The sequence below is a fragment of the Camelus bactrianus genome, chromosome 16 (genome assembly GCF_048773025.1).
Source record: "Camelus bactrianus isolate YW-2024 breed Bactrian camel chromosome 16, ASM4877302v1, whole genome shotgun sequence".
Classification (NCBI taxonomy): domain Eukaryota; kingdom Metazoa; phylum Chordata; class Mammalia; order Artiodactyla; family Camelidae; genus Camelus; species Camelus bactrianus.
This window is the reverse complement of record NC_133554.1, coordinates 13597691-13616996: the sequence shown is the minus strand read 5'-3', so window position 1 is coordinate 13616996 and position 19306 is coordinate 13597691. Positions and strand designations below refer to the sequence as shown.

The 19306-nt window shown below is 35.4% G+C and overlaps 1 protein-coding gene across 22 annotated transcripts in view; it reads right to left on the bottom strand.

Moving 5' to 3' along the window:
• The window catches only part of BCAS3 (BCAS3 microtubule associated cell migration factor), a 482829-nt gene that overhangs the window by 218811 nt on the left and 244712 nt on the right, over positions 1-19306 (bottom strand). The window contains exon 26 of one of the 22 annotated variants that reach the window (XM_074342680.1): positions 18407-18587. The exons of the other annotated variants lie outside the window; for them this stretch is intronic. Coding sequence (XP_074198781.1) covers positions 18580-18587 — 8 coding nt within the window. The 3' untranslated portion in view covers positions 18407-18579. Of the gene's footprint in view, positions 1-18406; positions 18588-19306 lie in introns of those variants that run through there. 22 annotated transcript variants of the gene reach the window in all.

Genomic DNA, 19306 nt, shown 5'->3' with positions numbered 1-19306 from the left:
CCACCAGTCTGTTATTTGCATGTATGAGTCTTTGATTTTTTTTTAATATTCCACTTATAAAGTGAGATCACGTGGTATTTGTCTTTCTCTGACTGGCATAATGCCACTCAAGGTCTATCCATGTTGTCACAGTGGCAGGATTTTCTTCCTTTTATGTCCGAATATTACATTTTGTGTGTGTGTGTTGTCACATTTTCTTCATCCATTTATACAGATACTTGGGTTGTTTCCATGTGTTGATTATTGTAAATAACTCTGCAATGAACATGGGCATGCAGGTATCTTTCTGAGTTAGTGTGTTTGTTTCTTTTGGATAAATACCCCAAAGGAGAATTGTTGGATCATATGTAGTTCTATTTTTAATTCTTTGAGGAACCTCTATACTGTTTTCCATGGTGGTTGCACCAGTTCACATTCCATAATTCCAATTGCTAGTACACAAGGATTCCCTTTTCTTCACATTTGTGCCAACACTTGTCTATTTTCTTTTTCATGATAGCCATTCTAATAGGTGTGAGATGATATCTTATTGGGCTTTTGATTTGTATTTCCCTGATTAGTGTGTTGAGCACCTTTTCATGTACCTGTCGGCCATCAGTATGTAATCTGTGAGATGTCTCTTCCGATTCTCTGCCCATTTTTTAATTAGATTTTTTTTCCTCTTGAGTTGTATGAGTTCCTTATATACTTTGGATATTAGTCCATTACCAGATACATGATTTACAAATATTTTTTCTCCTTCTGTAGGATACCTGTTCATTTCTTTGATGGTTTCTTTTGCTGTACAGAAGGTATTTAGATTGATGTAGTCTCACTTGTTTTTGCTTTTGTTGCCTTTGTCTTTGGTATCAAATCCAAAACCGGTGTCAAGGAGCTTATCACATATATACTGTATGCACTTATGACTTCAGATCTCATATTCAAGTCTTTAAACCATTTACAGTTGATTTTTTTGTGTATAGTATAAGGCAGTGGTCCAGTTTTCCCCAACACAGTTTACTGTAGATACTATCCTTTTCCCATTGTATATTCTTGGATCCTTTGTTGTAAATTAATTCACCATACATGTGTGGGTTTATCTCTAGGTTCTCTATTCTGTTCAATTGAAATGTTTAATTGTTATGCCAGTATTATATTGATTACTATAACTTCATAAGATAGTTTGAAATCAGGAAGCATGATGCCTCCAACTTTGTTCTCCTTTCTCAAAATTGCCTTTGCTATTTGGGGTCTCTTGTGGTTCCATACAAATTTTAGGATTGTTTGTTCTATTTCTTTGAAAAATACCATTGGAATTTTGATAGGGATTGCACTAAATCTTTAGGTTGCTTATGAACATTTTAACAATATTAATTCTTCCAATCTGTGAGCACAGTATCTCTTTCCATTTATAGGCATACCTTGCTTTACTGCACTTCAAATTTTATTGCATTTTAAAGATACTGCACTTTTTACAAATTGAAAGTTTCTGGCAAACCTGTGCGAAGCAAATCTATCAGCATCATTTTTCCAATAGCATTTTTTTTTTGCTCCCTTCATGTCTTTGTGTCACCTTTTGGTAATTCTTGCAATATTTCAATTTCTTCACCAGCAAAGAAGATTACTCCTCCTTGAAGGCTCAGATAAAGGTTAGCATTTTTTTTAGCAATAAAGTATTTTTTTAAGGTATGTACATTGTTTTTTTAGACATAATGTTATTGCACACTTAACAGCCTACAGTATAGTGTAAACATAACCTTTATATGCACTGGGAAACCAGAACAGTCACGTGACACACTCTATCTTGATACTTTACTGCAGTGGTCTGGAACTGAACAAGCAGTATCTCTTAGACACGCCTGTATTTGTGTCTTCTTCAGTTTCTTTCATCAGTATCTTATGGTTTTCAGTGTACAGGTCTTTTACTTCCTAGGTTAAATTTATACATAGGTCTTTCATTCTTTTTCATGCAATTGTAAATGGGATTGTTTTATTAATTTTTCTTTTGACAGTTCAGTCTTAATGTATAGAAATACAACTGACTCTTGTATGTTAATTTTGTATCCTGCAACGTTACTGAATTTATTAGTTCTCACAGTGATTTCATGGAGTTCTTAGGGTTTTTTATGTATAACATCATGTCATCTGCAAATAGTGACTGTTTTACTCCTTCCTCTCCAATTGGGATGCTTTTTGTTTCTTTGTCTTGCCTAACTGCTCTGGCTAGGACTTCCGATACCATGTTGAATAAAAGTGGCAAGAGTGGGTTTCCTTGTCTTGCTCCTGATCTTCGAGGAAAATCAGCTTTTCACCACCGGGTATGATGTTCGCGGTGAGCTTGTCATATACGGCCTTTATTATGTTTAGGTCTGTTCCTTCCATACTTCCTTTGTTAGAGTTTTTATCATAAGTGAATGTTGAATTTTGTCAAATGCTTTTGATGCATCTATTGAGACAATCATATAATTTTTATCCTTTGTTTTGTTAATGTGGTATATACTCCACTGATTGATTTGTGGATGCTGAATGATCCTAGCTTCCCTGGAATAAATCCCACTTCATCATGGTGGATACTCCTTTTAATGTATTATTGAATTTGTTTTGCTAACATTTTGATAAGGATCTTTGCCCCTTGTTCATTAGGGATATTCGCCTAATTTTCTTTTCCTGCTGTGTCCTCCCTGTTTGCGGTATCAGGATCATGCTGACCTCATAAAATGAGTTTAGAAGTGTTCCTTCCTCTTCTGTTTTTTGGAAGAGTTGAGAAGTATTGGTATTAATTTTTCTTTAAGTGTTTGAAAACATATAAACCAAAGATTAATATATAGGAATTTTATTTATTCTTAACTAGCGTACTACAAAAAAATTAGAAATTGAAAAGTTTAAGGATGGAAAATGAGACAAATAAATGATTCAGAGAATATAACCAATTAAATATCTATTTTTGAAAAATATTTAATGACTTCAAGGAAATCTGCTGATGATAATAAATGAGGTAAGTTATAAAATATTGTTTAATATTCTGTCAATTTAAAGATATTATAAATTTAAAGAGATTAGGTCCTTAGAAGTTATATACCAAAATGTTAAAAATAATTATATCTGTGGAGTGAAATCAGGTTTTAAATTGTATTCTGCATACTCTTCTGTATTTTCAAAAATTTCTAAAAAGAACACATACATAGAAACAGAACAAACTTTTAAATAAAAAGCCAATAAGTAACAAATGAACTCAACCAAACTTCCCTCATTCCCTTCCTTTCCCAGAGTGGACCAGGGCTGAAGTCCTTCCATCCTCCTAATTTTTCCTTTGCTTTCCAACACTGAAAGCAGGAGGTATGAGAATTCGGTAGGTTTTTCCTCTAGTGTCAGCACAGTCATGGCTTTTCACGGGTCTGGTTTTCAAGCCACACTCCACTTAACTTTTATTGAAAACCTCACAAGTGAAACTAGGCTCCTCCTAAGTTTCTGTGTGATCACTGGTTTAAAGAAATTAAAGGTCTGAGCAAAGCAAAGTCCAGGTTTTTGGGTAAATCATGTGGGTGAAAAACTGGGCTGGCGCAGGGCAGTTTTTCAAAGTGCTATGCCCTGCGGCAGGGTAGTTTTCAATAAACATAAGTAGGAAATACTTAAATAGCACCCAATTTACTTTTTAGTCTCATAAAAAGAGAGGGTTGAAAGAGTAGGGGTACAGATACGGCTCCAATAAAAGCCATAGCCGAGCCAGTAGCAGGGAGGAAACCCATGGAGGTTACCTAACGTGTGTGTTATTCAGCTTGTGATGATAAAAGATCCACAACTTTTCCCCTTCTCAGCTATGATTAGATTTATGATGTAATCTGGTTCCCTACTGAAGGATACTGCTTGCTTCAGGAAATCCTTAAGTTTCTTTAGTGGTTCCTTGTAGAACCATCAGAAGCTTAGATCCACTGGATCCCATTAAGAAAGCTCTGGTCCAGGTCTGGGCAAAGTTACTCTGATAAGCAAAATGTAAGATCAAAGTTTTAAGTATTATTTTTATGGAGAGGGCAAGTATTTTTCATTTCATTGAAATCTTCAGATGGCCTGGGAAAAATGAAGATGCTTAAACAAAATCCATTAATGAAGCAGGAATAGAGAGAGGGGCAATGCAGAGAACCTCTCACAAAGTGACATGTAACACCTGATTTGGAGTTCAAGGTGCCGACACAGATCGTAAGTAAATGGGACTGTTATCTGATCCAATGATAAAATATGAGATTAAAATAATAGCAAGAAAGTGCGTCTTGGTCCATGGTTTGCCTCCTAGAAGCCTGGAATTATGCTTCAAGCTCTCGGCATCTCTGCCAACATGAGTGTGTGGGCGGGGAGGTGGAGTGGGAGAGAGGAAGGACCTCAAGCCCACCCAACTCCTGGAAATTGTAAAGACAAAACTTTCCAAGAGTAATAGTCATTTTGGTAAATGAAACCATTTGTAACCTTAGAGGAGTTTTTTCTTTCCCTCCAACATATCATAAAAAAAAATCCAAGCTGTGCTCTAATAGGCTATAAAGCTTTGGTTTAAAGAAGGGTCAACAAGAGCTAAAACCACTAATGTCATCCTTGAAGAAGGAAGAGTGGAAGGCAGTGACGCCCCAACACTTTCATGATCCCAGTGAAAAGTCTCACCCAGGCTAAAAACGATCTGCCAAATTTATGCCAAGAACAAGTTTTATAGCCACACTAAATTCTTCTGTGCATATATGGGAGTGTTATAAAAAAAAATGACATGTTCAGCATCCTTGGGAGAGACTTTCATTTACAGAAATAAAACAGAATTATTGAAACAAGAAGATAGACGTGAGGAGGGAGAAATAGAAACCTAAGACAAACTGAAACATAGACAGAAGGGAAAAAAGAGAGAAAGGGAGACAATGACAGATCAGGATACAGTCAAAAACAGATGTAAACAGCCAGGCTAACACGTGCAGGAGAGTGGCTGCTCCTCTGGCAAACAAAATGGCCCTGTTTCTTCATCTTTTGTTGGTGGAGCAAAATGTATTTAGACACAAAAACAAATGACTAAAGTCAAATCCGTCTGGGCAGAACTTCTTTTTTTAAGGAGATGAAGAGGCTTGGGGAGTTAATCTGCAATCTGTTGTCCCCCCCAAGCCCCCCATGAAATGGTTAATTTCAGTTCAGGATTGAAGTCAACATGCTCCGTATCAGGCCACAGTGATGAATCGCTTTCCCTTAAAGGACTGCCAGCACTGACTCAGAACACTGCATCTATCCGAACAGTGTGGGACCCCCGATTTCAGAATCAGAAGGGTCTTTGAACATCTAATCAAACAAACCTATTGTAGGCATCAACTGAGGATCAAGAAACAAATGGTCATAGTGTCACAAGCTAAACATGGAAGAATAGGATGGCGGAGAAGGAGGGGGCGGTAAAATAATTTCTAGGATTAAGACCTGAAATATCAGAATCTAATCTATTGTTATTGGAACACAGTCTCTGAGAAGGTCACATATTAGTTAAAAATACAAACTCTGGAATTAGACTTCCTGGCCTCCATCCTGGAATTACCACTTTGCAGTTTCCTCATTCATAGAATAAGGACAATAGTGTAAACATTCTTCACAGGGAAGTCATGAGGAATGAACATGCTATATACTAAAGAGCAAAACCAAAAACTAGGGTGAGTAAAAATTGCTATTATTACTAGCACTCCTACCACTACTACTGTGACCATTGAAATAAAGTAACAAGGAGAGAACTAACATTTAGTAAGTCCTTGCTATGTATTCAAACTCTGGCCAGAAGATACACAAGTGTGCCATCTTTTAATTTTCACAACACAGGAGACAGGTTTAGCCATATTCTTCTTAAGGACAAAGAGACTCAAGGTAATCTAGCTGGCTGGCCACAGAAATGGACATCAAACCTACATTTAATCACAGAGTTCATGCACTTGCTGTATGCCTGTATATGCTAAAAATGCTTTTATCAAAAAAAATACTTTAATAAAACATCTATTACAACATATTCATGATAAAGAAATTCAGATGGCATCGTCAAAGCAGGAAGTAGTGTAGTGCCCATAATTTCTCTGAGCTGTAGCTCCTTATTCGGAAAAAAGGAAATTATAACAATACCTTTACCTCATGGGATTTTTGTGAGGAATAAAGAAGGTAATAGATGTGCAATATATAGCACAGTATTTTAAGCAATCAAATGTTACCCCCAACCACAGTTACTCATTATATACAGAATATTATATACATATTGTTTCTGGGTTGCATATAACTCCAAATTTAAGTAGAGATGTTAAGCATCCTGTTTATTTCCCTTTAATTCTTCAACTTCCCTAGAATACATAGTACAGTTAGGTTTCCTTCATAAGTAAGGAAGCACAAGATTCAACCTTATGTTGAAAAACAATTTTGTCTCAGCTACATACATGTACTAATTTGCATACAGCTATTTTTGTGAATGTAAATGGTACTATAGCCACTGAGGTTCTCTAGTAATTTGAGTTTTTTCTTAAAAACCAATGATTAAAATTAAACCATAATAAACCAAAGTAAACCATATTGTTTTTTTTTCTTGACACCACAGTGTTGAAGCAAACTACAGTGAAAATTCCACCACCCGTAGCAGGAGCTGACGGACGTATTGTCTCAGAGCCCTTCAACTTATTAGTATTTTGATCATATGAATGAAATAGAAGGCAAAATTTAGTTACCATTTTGCAGATGAAAAAAAACAGGCATAAAATGAGTCAACAAAGGCCCCAGGCGTTAATAGATAGTCAAAAAGCAAAGCAAAACGATTTCTCTCTCAGGTCCACTTTCAGATTTGAGCTCTTCTTTTTAAGTTTATTGAAAAGTCAGATATTATTATTTAGAATTTGAGCGGGGGTCGGGAGGGGTTATTTTTGAAGAAACCATACAAAACAAACCAGACTAATTTTAACATGTGAAAACATAAGTCCAGTGGTTGGGATTTGAACAGCTCTTGATTGTAATAAATATTGTAGTGTATCAAGGTCCACGGGGAACCCCCACTCATATGTTATGGCATGATAGAAGATCAAGGTGTCAGGTCCATTTAGAATCACAGCTTTTTTTGGCTTCTTTTATGCTTGAATCCGTATTTTGAAGAAGCAATTAACAATATTTCTAAGAGAAACATAATCACTCCACCCCTCCCTCCCCTGCCTCCAAATACAGAATAAAGTATGAGTTTCAAACACTAGTATCCTGTAGTTTGCATTTTCCCACAAGTGGATGAAAAAGAAATGTGACCTTGGGCAATCACCATTCTTCAGTGAACGCCTTTTTCAGCTTGACAAAACATTACCTTATTGATAGTGGCTTTCCTAGCTGCAAATAAATGTTTGCTGCTAGGGTAAGAGGCTCTCTGTGAGCGGCATGGATACCGAGGTGAGCCATGAGGACAACTGTCTTCAGTCATCATCATCAATCATCTTCAGTCATCAGAACCTCACCAAAGAGGTTTTGCCAATGGCCCCTGAAAACAGAGGTGCCACTCAAGAGTGGAGGTGCTCTATTTTGTGGCTTCTATGATGCATACAGTATACATATAAAGAATAAACTGGGGTATTTCCTAGGTCAGATGCACACCCTGCTCCCTACTGAATGCATGAACAAAATCAAGGTAGGCTCCTGTCGCCCAGATGCCCTTTGATATCCCAGAAAAAGTGAAGGTTCCACAGATTCATATCTTTGCTTTGTCACCTACGTGACAATACGCAAGTTATTTAACATTCCTTAGCCTCGGTTTATTTCTACAAACAAATAAAGAGACAAACGATAATGATGGTAACCTGTCAAATTCTGAAAAATATGTTAGATGTTAGAAAGAAAGTTTCATTTATGTTTATGTTTTGCAAGGATTAATGCGTAAGCATGTTCTAAGAGACTACAATGAAAAGAAGACTTTCTGTTCCCTAGCAGGCAACGACGGTGTCTGGCCAAATTCAAAAATTTGGTTCCAATATTCCATGCTGAAATGTTGAATTCATTAGCATTTATTGAGTGCCTATTGTGTGTCAGGACCACGCAGGGAGCTGTGGGCAGTACAGAGACGAGCTCACAGGTTTGAAAGGGAAATGGCTCCCAAATAACTTTAATCTGAGGTGATAAACACAACAGTAAAAGTTTAAGAACAGAGGAGAAAGTAATTAATTTGATCGATGAGGTAGACTGGAATAAAAAGTAAAATTAAGAACATGTTTGAAAAAAAAAAAAAAAAGAACATGTTTGAAGGCAAATGAAAAGTTTCAGGCACCATGCCAAAATTTTTTCTAAGGTCCCTCTGGTTTAGGCCATCTGATTCAGGAACTGGGACCCTACTGTGGTGATAGAAACTCTGATTAGAGGTGTTCACTCATGGCTGGAAGTTTCCGACATAGGCAAAGTCGGGAGAATGTCAGAGTTATTAATTACTGTGGATGCTTTTAAGTGTCCTCTGTACATAGAGAGAAGCAGAAGAGGGAAGGAGTCTTTTCTCTTCCCAGTCATGCAAACGCTCTTTATTTGAGAACTACATAAACTCGTCTAAATACTGGATTACTAACTGGAGACTTCAGTTAAGGTCTCAAGAGCAACTTCCGGTATTCTCTGCACCCTTAACACTGAACCTTTACAGGATAACTATGGGCTTCCTGAGATTCTTGGAACAGGCTTAGGACTCTAGGTGGCATGTCTCGTAGGGCTGCCTAGGGCATACTTGTAAGTCACTAGGCTGCTATGACATTATATTAGATTAAAATGGTGGCAATTCAAAACCAACCAACCATTTGGGCTTAATGGAATTTAGTTCGGATCCCGAGATATGCCAATATCCTGTGCAAAGAGAAGCTGGCTTAGAACAGTCCCAAATATCCATACAATAACATGTCGAGAAGTTAGCCTAGTGTGACCAGAAGACAAGAGCAAGTCCATGCCTTTCAGTGGATGTTTGCCAGGCTTGACAGCAGATCCCAGGAAGTAGAAATTGGCCAGTTAGAGCTTTATAAAGATGGCTTTAAAACACAAATCTCCACGCTGGCCTAGCAAGACTAAATCCCAGCTGAGGTGAGAGCCATAATTCCTTTATTTTTATTTTCTAGGTCTGTAAAAGTTATCAAAGATGAGAAACACAAACACACTACTCAAACATAATGCTGCTTTTTAAAAAATGATACAAAAGTTCATCTGAAATGCTCGGCAAAACATTTCAACTGATCACAAAGTTTATCAAGGCCCCAGACGAAGGAATAGTAATCATAAACATAACAGCAACCTTCATAACGGGCTCTACATCATGATTATGTTTTCTAGGTTTAAGTGCGGTATTGTGTATATAAAGATGCAACATTACTAAACTTTAATCACTTTGTGGTATAAAGACTTATGTTTTATCAGAAATCAACAATGCAACCAATATTGAATATCTGCTCTGAGGCAGGCACCAAGACCAGGAAATCCAAAGACAGAACTTGTTTTCAAAGAGCCCTCTATTACGAGGCGTTACCTCTCCCCTCTCCTTCAAGGCATCCTACCCACAGGGCAATCCAGTAACAGTACCATCCAGAGGTATCTTAAGCCAAGCAGTGACAGGGCAGTCAGGATCCGCACTGACTGCCGAGTCCTTCTACAACTTCACCTTTACTGCTTTCACACGGCAAATTAACCACCACAATATACTTAAACACAGTGGTAACAAACAGTAACTTAAGAATGGCTACCAGACCAGTGTGAAGTCCTTTTACTCACTCCCACCCGTGGGTCATGGATGCCATAATATCTGCTTACCCAGTTTCTTTCCCAGCATACCCTTAGCTGCGGGAAAAGAGCAAACTCAGTCATGATGTTATGTAAGCTGCACTTCAAATCCAAGTATTTTGAACCAATGAGAAATGCTTCAATTTTGGTATCCGAAACATCACAATCACAAGGTGCATAACACTTAAGTCACAACTTCACATCAGAGGTACAATTTTAAACTTCAGTTTAAACTCCTAAAGATACAGTGTTCTAATCTTACAAGAATACCCTGTTCTGTGATTATTATGATAGTTTCTTAAACACTAGGTAGTAGAGAAAGATGGACAAAGCTTCAATTTTTCTTCTCCCCATTTACAGCTTAGCCCCAAAGTTCTGAATATAAGCATTTTCTGTAACAATAAGCCACCTTTACAATGTCCAGATAATTATAGGTTTCAGGTCAAGAACTCTAGACCATATTGATTACATCGCTATGCAATAAGGACCCTGCAGCACTGTTTGTGTCCATGATAACAGGGACAGCTTTTAAGTATCTGTGACACTAAGAATTTTCAGTCCTATCAATGCCAGAAATGGAAAGCCAGTGACCAGTCAGGCCTGTCAGTTGTTGCCTGAAGCAATAAGGACAAGCTGGGAATTCATCACACTGGAACTTCATCTGCCAGCTGCATTCACACATTTTCACCACCTGAATAGTTGATTCTCTTCAACTCCCACGTGGCTCATTTCAGCATACAGTGTTTTGAAATGAATATTTGATCAGGTAGGGTAAAAAGAGGTTTGGACTTATCTGAGGTGTCACCATAATGCACTTTAAGTATTTCTAAGTATCAGGAACTAGGTGTCTTAAATCCCACTCATTGCATATTTCTGAAATGCACCGGTGATCCTAATAAAATATGATTAAAGAGATAACACCTAGCACAGTGTTGGGTACATAGCTGTTTATAAATAAGTACTTGCCCGTATCTTTTACATCTGTCTTATGGCAAACATCCTGAAGATTCCTCACACATTTTTGGGAGACAGGGATCTCATACTATCCAAAAAACTTAAAATCATCCTAATTTTTTCAAAACTTTAAACTGTCCCCCAAATATGAACCCAAGAGATAAAGATACATGGTAGGCTTAATAAAACTGCTTCATGATTTTTGGATTTCAAGATTTGGGCTCTGATACGCCAAAGTATGGTTTTCTTTGTATTTATGCTACTTGGGGCAAGCTGAGATTCTTGAAATTTGAGCTGATGTCTGTAATTCATTTTAGAAAATTCTCAGCCCTTCATTTATTTCTTTTGCCCTAAACTCTCTTTCTTTCCATCCATGTGTAACAATTACACATGTTAAGACAGTTGAGTATTACCCCACACACTTCTCTCACTGTATTGTTTTATTTCAGTATTTTCTCCTCTACTTTTGAAATTTTTTTTCTTGCTTTTGAGTTTCTGATAATTCTTTCTTCTGCATCCAGTCAGCTGTTAAGCCCATTCAATGAATAATTTATTTAAGATACTATTTTTTTCAGTTTTAGAATGTCAGTTTGGTTCTTTTATAGATTTTGTCCATCTTTTTGTCATTCCAATGAAGATATGATACATATAAGAAGGTAGGAGTTCCAGTAAAGGAATAATACAACAGAGGAATGTAGGTTTTCATTTTTTAAAAACCAATTGCGTCTAATGTTATACTTAATAGTGAAATATTAAACACTTCCCTGTAAGATTAAGAAGATAAGAATGTTAATCACTTCGACTCAACACTGTACTAGAGGTACAATCAAGTGTAATAAAGGGGAAAAGAAATAAAAAGTATAAGGATTGGAAAGAAATACAAGCATCTTTATTTGCAGATGACATGACTGTATAGCAGGAGAAAATCCAAAAGAATCTAGTAGAATACATGAACTTAGAAAGGATTCTGGATATAAGTTCAACGTACCAAAAAAAACCCAATCATTATATTTTACACAATCTGAAAAAACCCTGAAAAATAAAATATGCTATTTATAATGGCATCAAAACATCAAATAATTAAAATAAATTTAATAAAATATGTATAAGACTTCTACACTAAAAGTTAATAAATATTAGGAGAAATTAAAGAAGGCCTAAGAATGGATAGCTATAAAAGATTCATGTACTGAAAGACTCAACACTGTAAAGATGTCAATTCTTCCCAATTTGATCCACAGATCCAATGAAATGCAAATCAAATCTCATCTAAGTTTCTGCAGAGATGGATATATATTTAATGTGTATGTGTGTGAGGGCATATATACCTCAATGGTTTTCAGACATTTTTGGGAATCAAGACTGCTTTGTGCTCTTTAAACTGAGGATTCCAAAGAACTTTGGTTTATGTGATTGTATCTATCAATGTTGAAAACATTAATGTATTAACTCTTTAATAACAACAATAATCCCTTTATGTGTTAACCTAAATGACATTTTAATTTTATTTTTTGAGCCATTACAACCACTGACATTCATTTTTTGATGGTATTATTACGTAGTTTTTTTATTGAATTATTGTTGATTTGCAGAATTATGTTTTAAATGTACAACACAGTGATTCAGTATTGTTGTAGATTATACTCCATTTAAAGTTATTACAAAAAATGGCTATATTTCCCTGTGTTGTACAATATATACCTGTTGCTTATTTATTCTATGCTTAGTAGTTTGTGCCTCTTAAGCCCCTACCTACCTCTGTGTTGCCCCTTCCACTTTCCCTCTCCCCACTGGTGACCACTAGTTTGATCTGTTCTCTCTGAATCTGTTTCTGTTTTGTTATATACATTTGTTTGTTTTATTTTTTAGATCCCACATGTAAGTGATTTGGTTTTCTCTCTCTGATTTATTTCACCAAGCATAATACTCTCTAGGTTCATCTACGTTGTTGCAAATGGCAGAATTTCATTCTTTATTATGGCTGAGTCATATTCCATTTTATATATATATATATGTGTGTGTGTGTATGTGTGTGTGTGTGTAGATATATATATATATATATATATATATATGTAAAACATATGTACATATATATATAAAATGTGTGTGTATATATATATACACACACACACACATACACACCCCAAATCTTCTTTATCCATTCACCTGCTGATGAACACTTAGGTTGCTTCTATGAACATTGGGGTTCATGTATCTTTTTGAATTAGTGTTTTAATTTCTTCAGATACATACGCAGGAGTGGAACTGTGAGATCTTATGGCAGTTCTAGTTTTAGTTTTCCGAGGAACCCCCATATTGTTTTCCATAATGGCTGAACAAAATTATAACACCACCAATAGTGTACTAGGGTCCCCTTTTCTCCATATCCTCACCAACATTTGTTATTTGCACACTTTTTGATGATAGCCATTGTGACAGGTGTGAAGTGATATCTCACTGTGGTTTTGATTTGAATTTCTCTGATGATTAGCAATGCTGAGCATCTTTTCATGTGTCTGTTGGCCATCTGTGTGCCTTCTTCAGGTCTTCTGCCCATTTTTTAATTGTTCTTTTAAAAAATATTAAGTTGTATGAGCCATGTATATATTTTGATTATTAACCTGTTATTAGTCACATCACTGGTTAAGTTTTATTCCTAGGTATTTTACTCTTTTTAATGCAATCCTAAATTATTTCCTTAATTTCTCTTTCTAGTAGTTCATTATTAGTGTATAGACAAGCAACAGATTTCTGTATATTATTCTTGTATCATGCAACTTTACTGAATTAATTTATTAGTTCTAATAGTTTTTTGGTGGAGACTTTATAGAGTTTTCTATACAGAGTATCATGTCAAGCAAATTCTGACAGTGTTAATCCTTCCCTTCCAATTTGGATGCCCTTTATTTCTTTTTCTTGCCTGATTGCTGTGAATCAGACTTCCAATACTATGTTAAATAGAAGTGGTGAGAGTAGGAATCCTTGACTTGTTCCAGATGTTAGAGGAAAAGCTTTCAGCTTTTCAGAGTTGAGTATGTTAGCCGTCGGTCTGTCATAAATGGCTTTTATTATGTTAAGATATGTTCCCTCTACACCCACTTTGATTAGAGCTTTTATCATGAAAGGATGTTGATTTTGGTCAAATTTTTTTCTGAAGCTATTGAGATGATCATATGATTTTTATCCTTCCTTATGTTAATATGGTGTAGTGCATGGATTGATTGCAGATATTGAACCATCCATTTATCCTTGGAATAAAGCTCACTTGATCATGATGTATGATCATTTTTATATATTATTGAATTTAATTTGCTAATATTTTATTGAGGATTTTTACATCTATATTCATCAGAGATATTGGTCAATATTTTACTTTTTTTGTAGTGTCTTTGATTTTGATATGGGGTATAATAGTGGCCTCACAGAATGAATTTGGGAGTATTCCGTCCTCTTCAATTTTTTAAAACAGTTTGAGAAGGATAGTATTAGCTCTTATTTGTATGTCTGGGAGAACTTCCCTGGGAAGCTGTCCAGTCTTGGACTTCTGTTTGCTAGGAGGTTTTGTTTTTGTTTTTTTAATACAAATTCAGTTTCACTAGTAGTGATTGGTCTGTTCAGATTGCACATTTCTTCTCAATTCAGTTTTATAAGGTTGTATGTTTCTAGAAATTTGTCCATTTCTTTTTGGTTGTCCAATTTGTTGGCATAAAACTCTTCATAATATTCTCTTATGATTTTCTGTATCTCTGTGGCATCTGATCTTCAAATGATATTTTTATTAAAAAAAATTCCAAACTAAATAATAGTGAGAAGAGAGACATTTTTACTTTTTGGGGGAGAAATATTTATAACAGACAACAAGTAGATTCTCATATTGTCTTCTGTATTCAATCTGTTATGATATATTGTTTTGGTCAAAGTATGTGAAGACAAGTTGGCCTCACTCAGAAATGTAACTGGAAAAGGATGGAGCATATTCAGATTCTGAGACTTTTCAGATACAGGGGATATTCATCTTTGATATTCTACTTAACAAATTAGTTACAATGATATGTGAAGCTATCTCAATTAATGTTTGTACTCTGTCATTTAAAAATCCCTTGTCCTATCTTGCACTTGGAATAAGTCCATTACCCATATATAATTTTGCAATCCTTAAGATTGGTCATTTGCAAAATATTATAGATCTTCCAAATGCTGATTTATTTTATGATATGATATAAAATATCACACTAGTTAATATCACCATCTATCTCATCAGAAATGTCTTTAAGTACTAAAAACAGACTTACCATATGATCCAGCAATCCCACTCCTGGACATATATCCAGAGGGAACATTAATTCAAAAAGATACATGCACCCCAGTGTTCATAGCAGCACTATTTATAATAGCCAAGACATGGAAATAACCTAAATGTCCATCAACACATGACTGGATAAAGAAGCTGTGGTGTATTTATACAATGAAATACTACTCAGCCATAAAAAAGAAAATAATGCCATTTGCAGCAACATGGATGGACCTGGATATTGTCATTCTAAGTGAAGTAAGCCAGAAAGAGAAAGAAAAATACCATATGATATCACTTATATGTGGAATCTCAAAAAAAAAAAAAAAAGACAAACAAATTTATTTATAAAACAGGAAGACTCACAGGGATAGAAAAACAAACTTGTGGTTACCAGATGGGTAGGGAGTGAAAAGGAATAAACTGAGAGTTCAAGATTTGCAGATACTAATATATATATAAAATAGATAAACAAGTTCATATTGTATAGCACAGGGAACTATATTCAATATCTTATAGCAACTTATGGTGAAAAAGAGTATGAAAATGAATATATATATGTTCATGTATGACTGAAGCATTGTGCTGTACACCAGAAATTGACAAAACATTATAAACTGACTATACTTCAATAAAAATAAATATTAAAAAGAAAAGAAAAGAAATGTCTTTAAGTGTTAGGAACCTGTTAAGCAGACTGGTGTTTACGTGGATACATGGTTTCCAGATTTCCAATTTTCATCTGAAGACTAGAATTTTATCATTGGTAATAAATAGACTGTCAGTTGTTTTCTTTGAAATAACAGGCTTATTTTGTTTATTTTTGAGAAAATTTCTGCCAAATACCAATGTCTAAATAAATATAGTTTGCCACTTGTTCTTTTAAGTAAAATGGCATTCCATGAAAACTGTTGCTAGTTCAGTTCATAACAATCACACAAGTGCATTTCCTCAAGACAACTATCATGCATCAATGTGATGCTGATATCCAGAAAGTTGAAAAGAAGTACATAAGAATGAAAATTTCATAAAATTTATTATGTTTTAAAATTTAGTCAAATTAATAATGCTTATTATATCAAAGACACCCTAAAGTAAGTATAGATCTTTTTTTTAAACCTGTGAGTGGGTGGCACTGGCTACAAGCAGAGTGTGGTACCACTGCTTTTAGTATGCTAAGATGCCATCAGTTTTATCTACCATTGCTTCAGCACAATCTGTACTCAATGTACACAGAGTGTAAAACATAAAGGCAAATAATCACTTCATATTTATAAAAACAGTTTTCACTCAGTGACCCCTTGAAAGTCTAGAACAGCCATGATATACATGAAAAAAAATGTAGAGACATTAATCTGTTCCATTTCAAAACTTACTAAAAAGCTATAATTAAGATAGTATGATAGTAGTATAAAGACAGGTAGATAGATACAGAGAGGAAAAAAAGTAAAGAATCCAGAAAAAATATTCTTTTCTAAAAGGCATCAGTGAAATTCACTGGGGGAGAGGCATATCGTTTTTGACGAACAGTACTGAACAACTAAATATCTATATGGGAGAAACTGAACCTTGATCCTTGCCTCATATCATAATAAAAAGTAATTTTAAAAGGATCATAAAATTTGAAAAGGATCACAGACCTAAATGCAAAGGCCAAAACCAGACAATTACTAGAGAAAAGCATCAAAAACATAAACATAAAAACATAAAAAGAAAAACAGTGGAAAAATTGGATTTCTGCTTGTCAAAAAAAATACCAGTAAGAACGTGAAAAGGCAATAAGCTGAAAGATCATATTTGCAAAACATCTGATGGAAGACCCATAAGCAGAATGGTTAAAGAACCCCTCAAATTCATTAAAGATGACAGACCCAATAAAAATCGGTGCAAGATTTCATAAATACATCACAAAAGAAGATACCCAAAATGGCCAGTAAGTATATTCAAGGTGCACAATATCAGTATTCATCAGAGAAAAGCAAATTAAAACCACAGTTTACATTCACTAGAATGGCTCATACATTGCTGTTAAGAATGAAAAATGGTAAAGTCATTTTGGAATACTTTCTTGGCAGCTCCTAATACAGCTAAACACATGCCTCCCCTGTGAGCCTGTACTTCCAGTCGTAGGTGTACAACTGAAAGTATGGATGCGTATGTTCAAAAAAAAAAAAGACTTAAACAGCAAAGTTTATAGCAGCTTTATTAATAATATGCCGAAAGCTAAAAACATCAGGGTAATGGATATGTGAACTGTGTTATGTTCATAGTACACTGCAATGTAACAAAATGAGCTGGTGACACACATAATACCTGGATGAATCTCAAAAACATTAAGTTGAGTGAAAGCAGCCAGACACAAAAGAGTATGTACAGAATGATCTCATTTACATGAAGTTCAATACAGACAAAGCTAACTGCTGATGATCAAAGTCAGAGTGGTAATCTCTAGGTCAAAGGTAGTCTTGAACGGAAGAGGCTAACAGAACTTTTTTGGAATAATGGAAACATTCCAATTTTGATCTGAGTGGTGATTGCGTGGGTATAAAAACTGAGCAAGCTGTATGATTAAGATGTGTGCATTTTTGCTATATATAAATTATACCCTAATTTTAAAAACGTCTTCAAAGGTGATCCAAAATACAGATTTATCAATTTTTCAACCTGGAAGGGACTTTTTTGCAAATGACCAACTTCAATTCCCTCTTTTTATAGAAGAAAGCCTTGGGTTTTGAAGCAATTTCTTAAAGAGGTAGTTGCAAGCAGAGCTGAGACAAGAACCAAAGGTCTGTAAGTGACTAGGCACTATTCTTTCCACTGCACCAAGCTTCCAAAACAAAACTTTTCCCGGGAACAATTATTTTCACGTTGATTATTTGCTTTAGTTTTTCGCTGACAGTTTTCAACAATATCCAGGGGAATATCACGAGCTCGGGTTCCGACTAGTTGCTCGGGTGAGGTCCCAGGCTGCTTTTTAATTGCTTGCTGGGCTTATGTATTCAATGGAGAGGGGCTCTTTTGTTTGTTTCTAAGTTTATAGATGGCACCTATAAGCATAAGCCTCTCGGGCTCTTGGACACAATTTAAAATAGTGTGGCACTAACAGTTTGACACTAATGTCACTAAGACAAATGGAATTCCCGGTTCAGACTTAAACAAATTCTAATACTGCCCCCAATATTGTCCCTCTGCCACCACAGTCTCAGGCAACAGACTACATAAACAGTCCAGCCTTGTATTAAAAATGTAGTAATAAAGGTACAAAAAAGGAAAGTTGGGTCTTTTGGCCCAAAAGTCCCATGTAAATACGTGGTACCCTGGTATATCAATAGTACGGAGAATTCCATCAACTGCTTTTGAAAATGCTTAGGAGAGACTTAAAGTCATGTCAAGGACTTTGTGCTTGCAACAGAGAAAGCAAAGGCGAGGTTTTAGTTGACACAAAGATTTATTCAAAGAAGCAATGTGTCATCAGAAAGAAACTTTCCCAACAGCTTCTTCTACTTCTGTTTACAGTTTCTTCATCTTCAAGTGGGGCAATCATTTTTTTCTTAATTGTGCTGAGCTAAAATTTTCCACATTGTTTACTTGAATTTCATCTTCTAACATCCTATAAATATTAGAAAGAAGAATGAGAGGAGCATTTACATCAAAAAGAGAGATGCGGCTGAGCACTTTTCTGATGGGCAAATCAGGTCTTGTCTCTAAAATTCATTTTTGATTCGACACAAACAGTAGATATTCATTAGCTGATAGCTGAAATAATGTACCAACTTCCTCATTTCTAATTAAAAAGCCAATCTTAATATCTTAGTTTGAATGTTTACTGTTTCAGGTATAAATAGTGTCAAAGTAAAATTACTGACCTCCTTTTTCCCCTCTGAGGGACTGTTCACAGGTCAGGACTAAGCCTTCTTTTAATTTCACCCTCATCCATAATCCTCTTACTGATCCCACACAGGCTTTGAATACCCAAGGTACAAGTCTGCCTGGAGTTTTCGTCACCTTATAATCACAAAGAATAGCTGGAACTCTATTAAATGAAAACCAGATCATATATTCAAAGAAATATCTCAATATTTGAAAAGAACTTTATATCTGGGAATTATTTTAGGTAATAATTTGAACACATCCCTGCCAAAAAAGGTGAAACAGACCTTTGCAGGGTAACTTAAATTCTTTTTACTGATGCAGAGAAGAATGGATAAGAAGGAAACATAACTTGCTGAGGGTTTCAGTAAAAGATCAAAACCATGATTACAACGTCATGGCTTCTGACACTCAGTTCCAGGTTTTAAACCATGGAGCTAAGTGGCCTAACCACGGCAG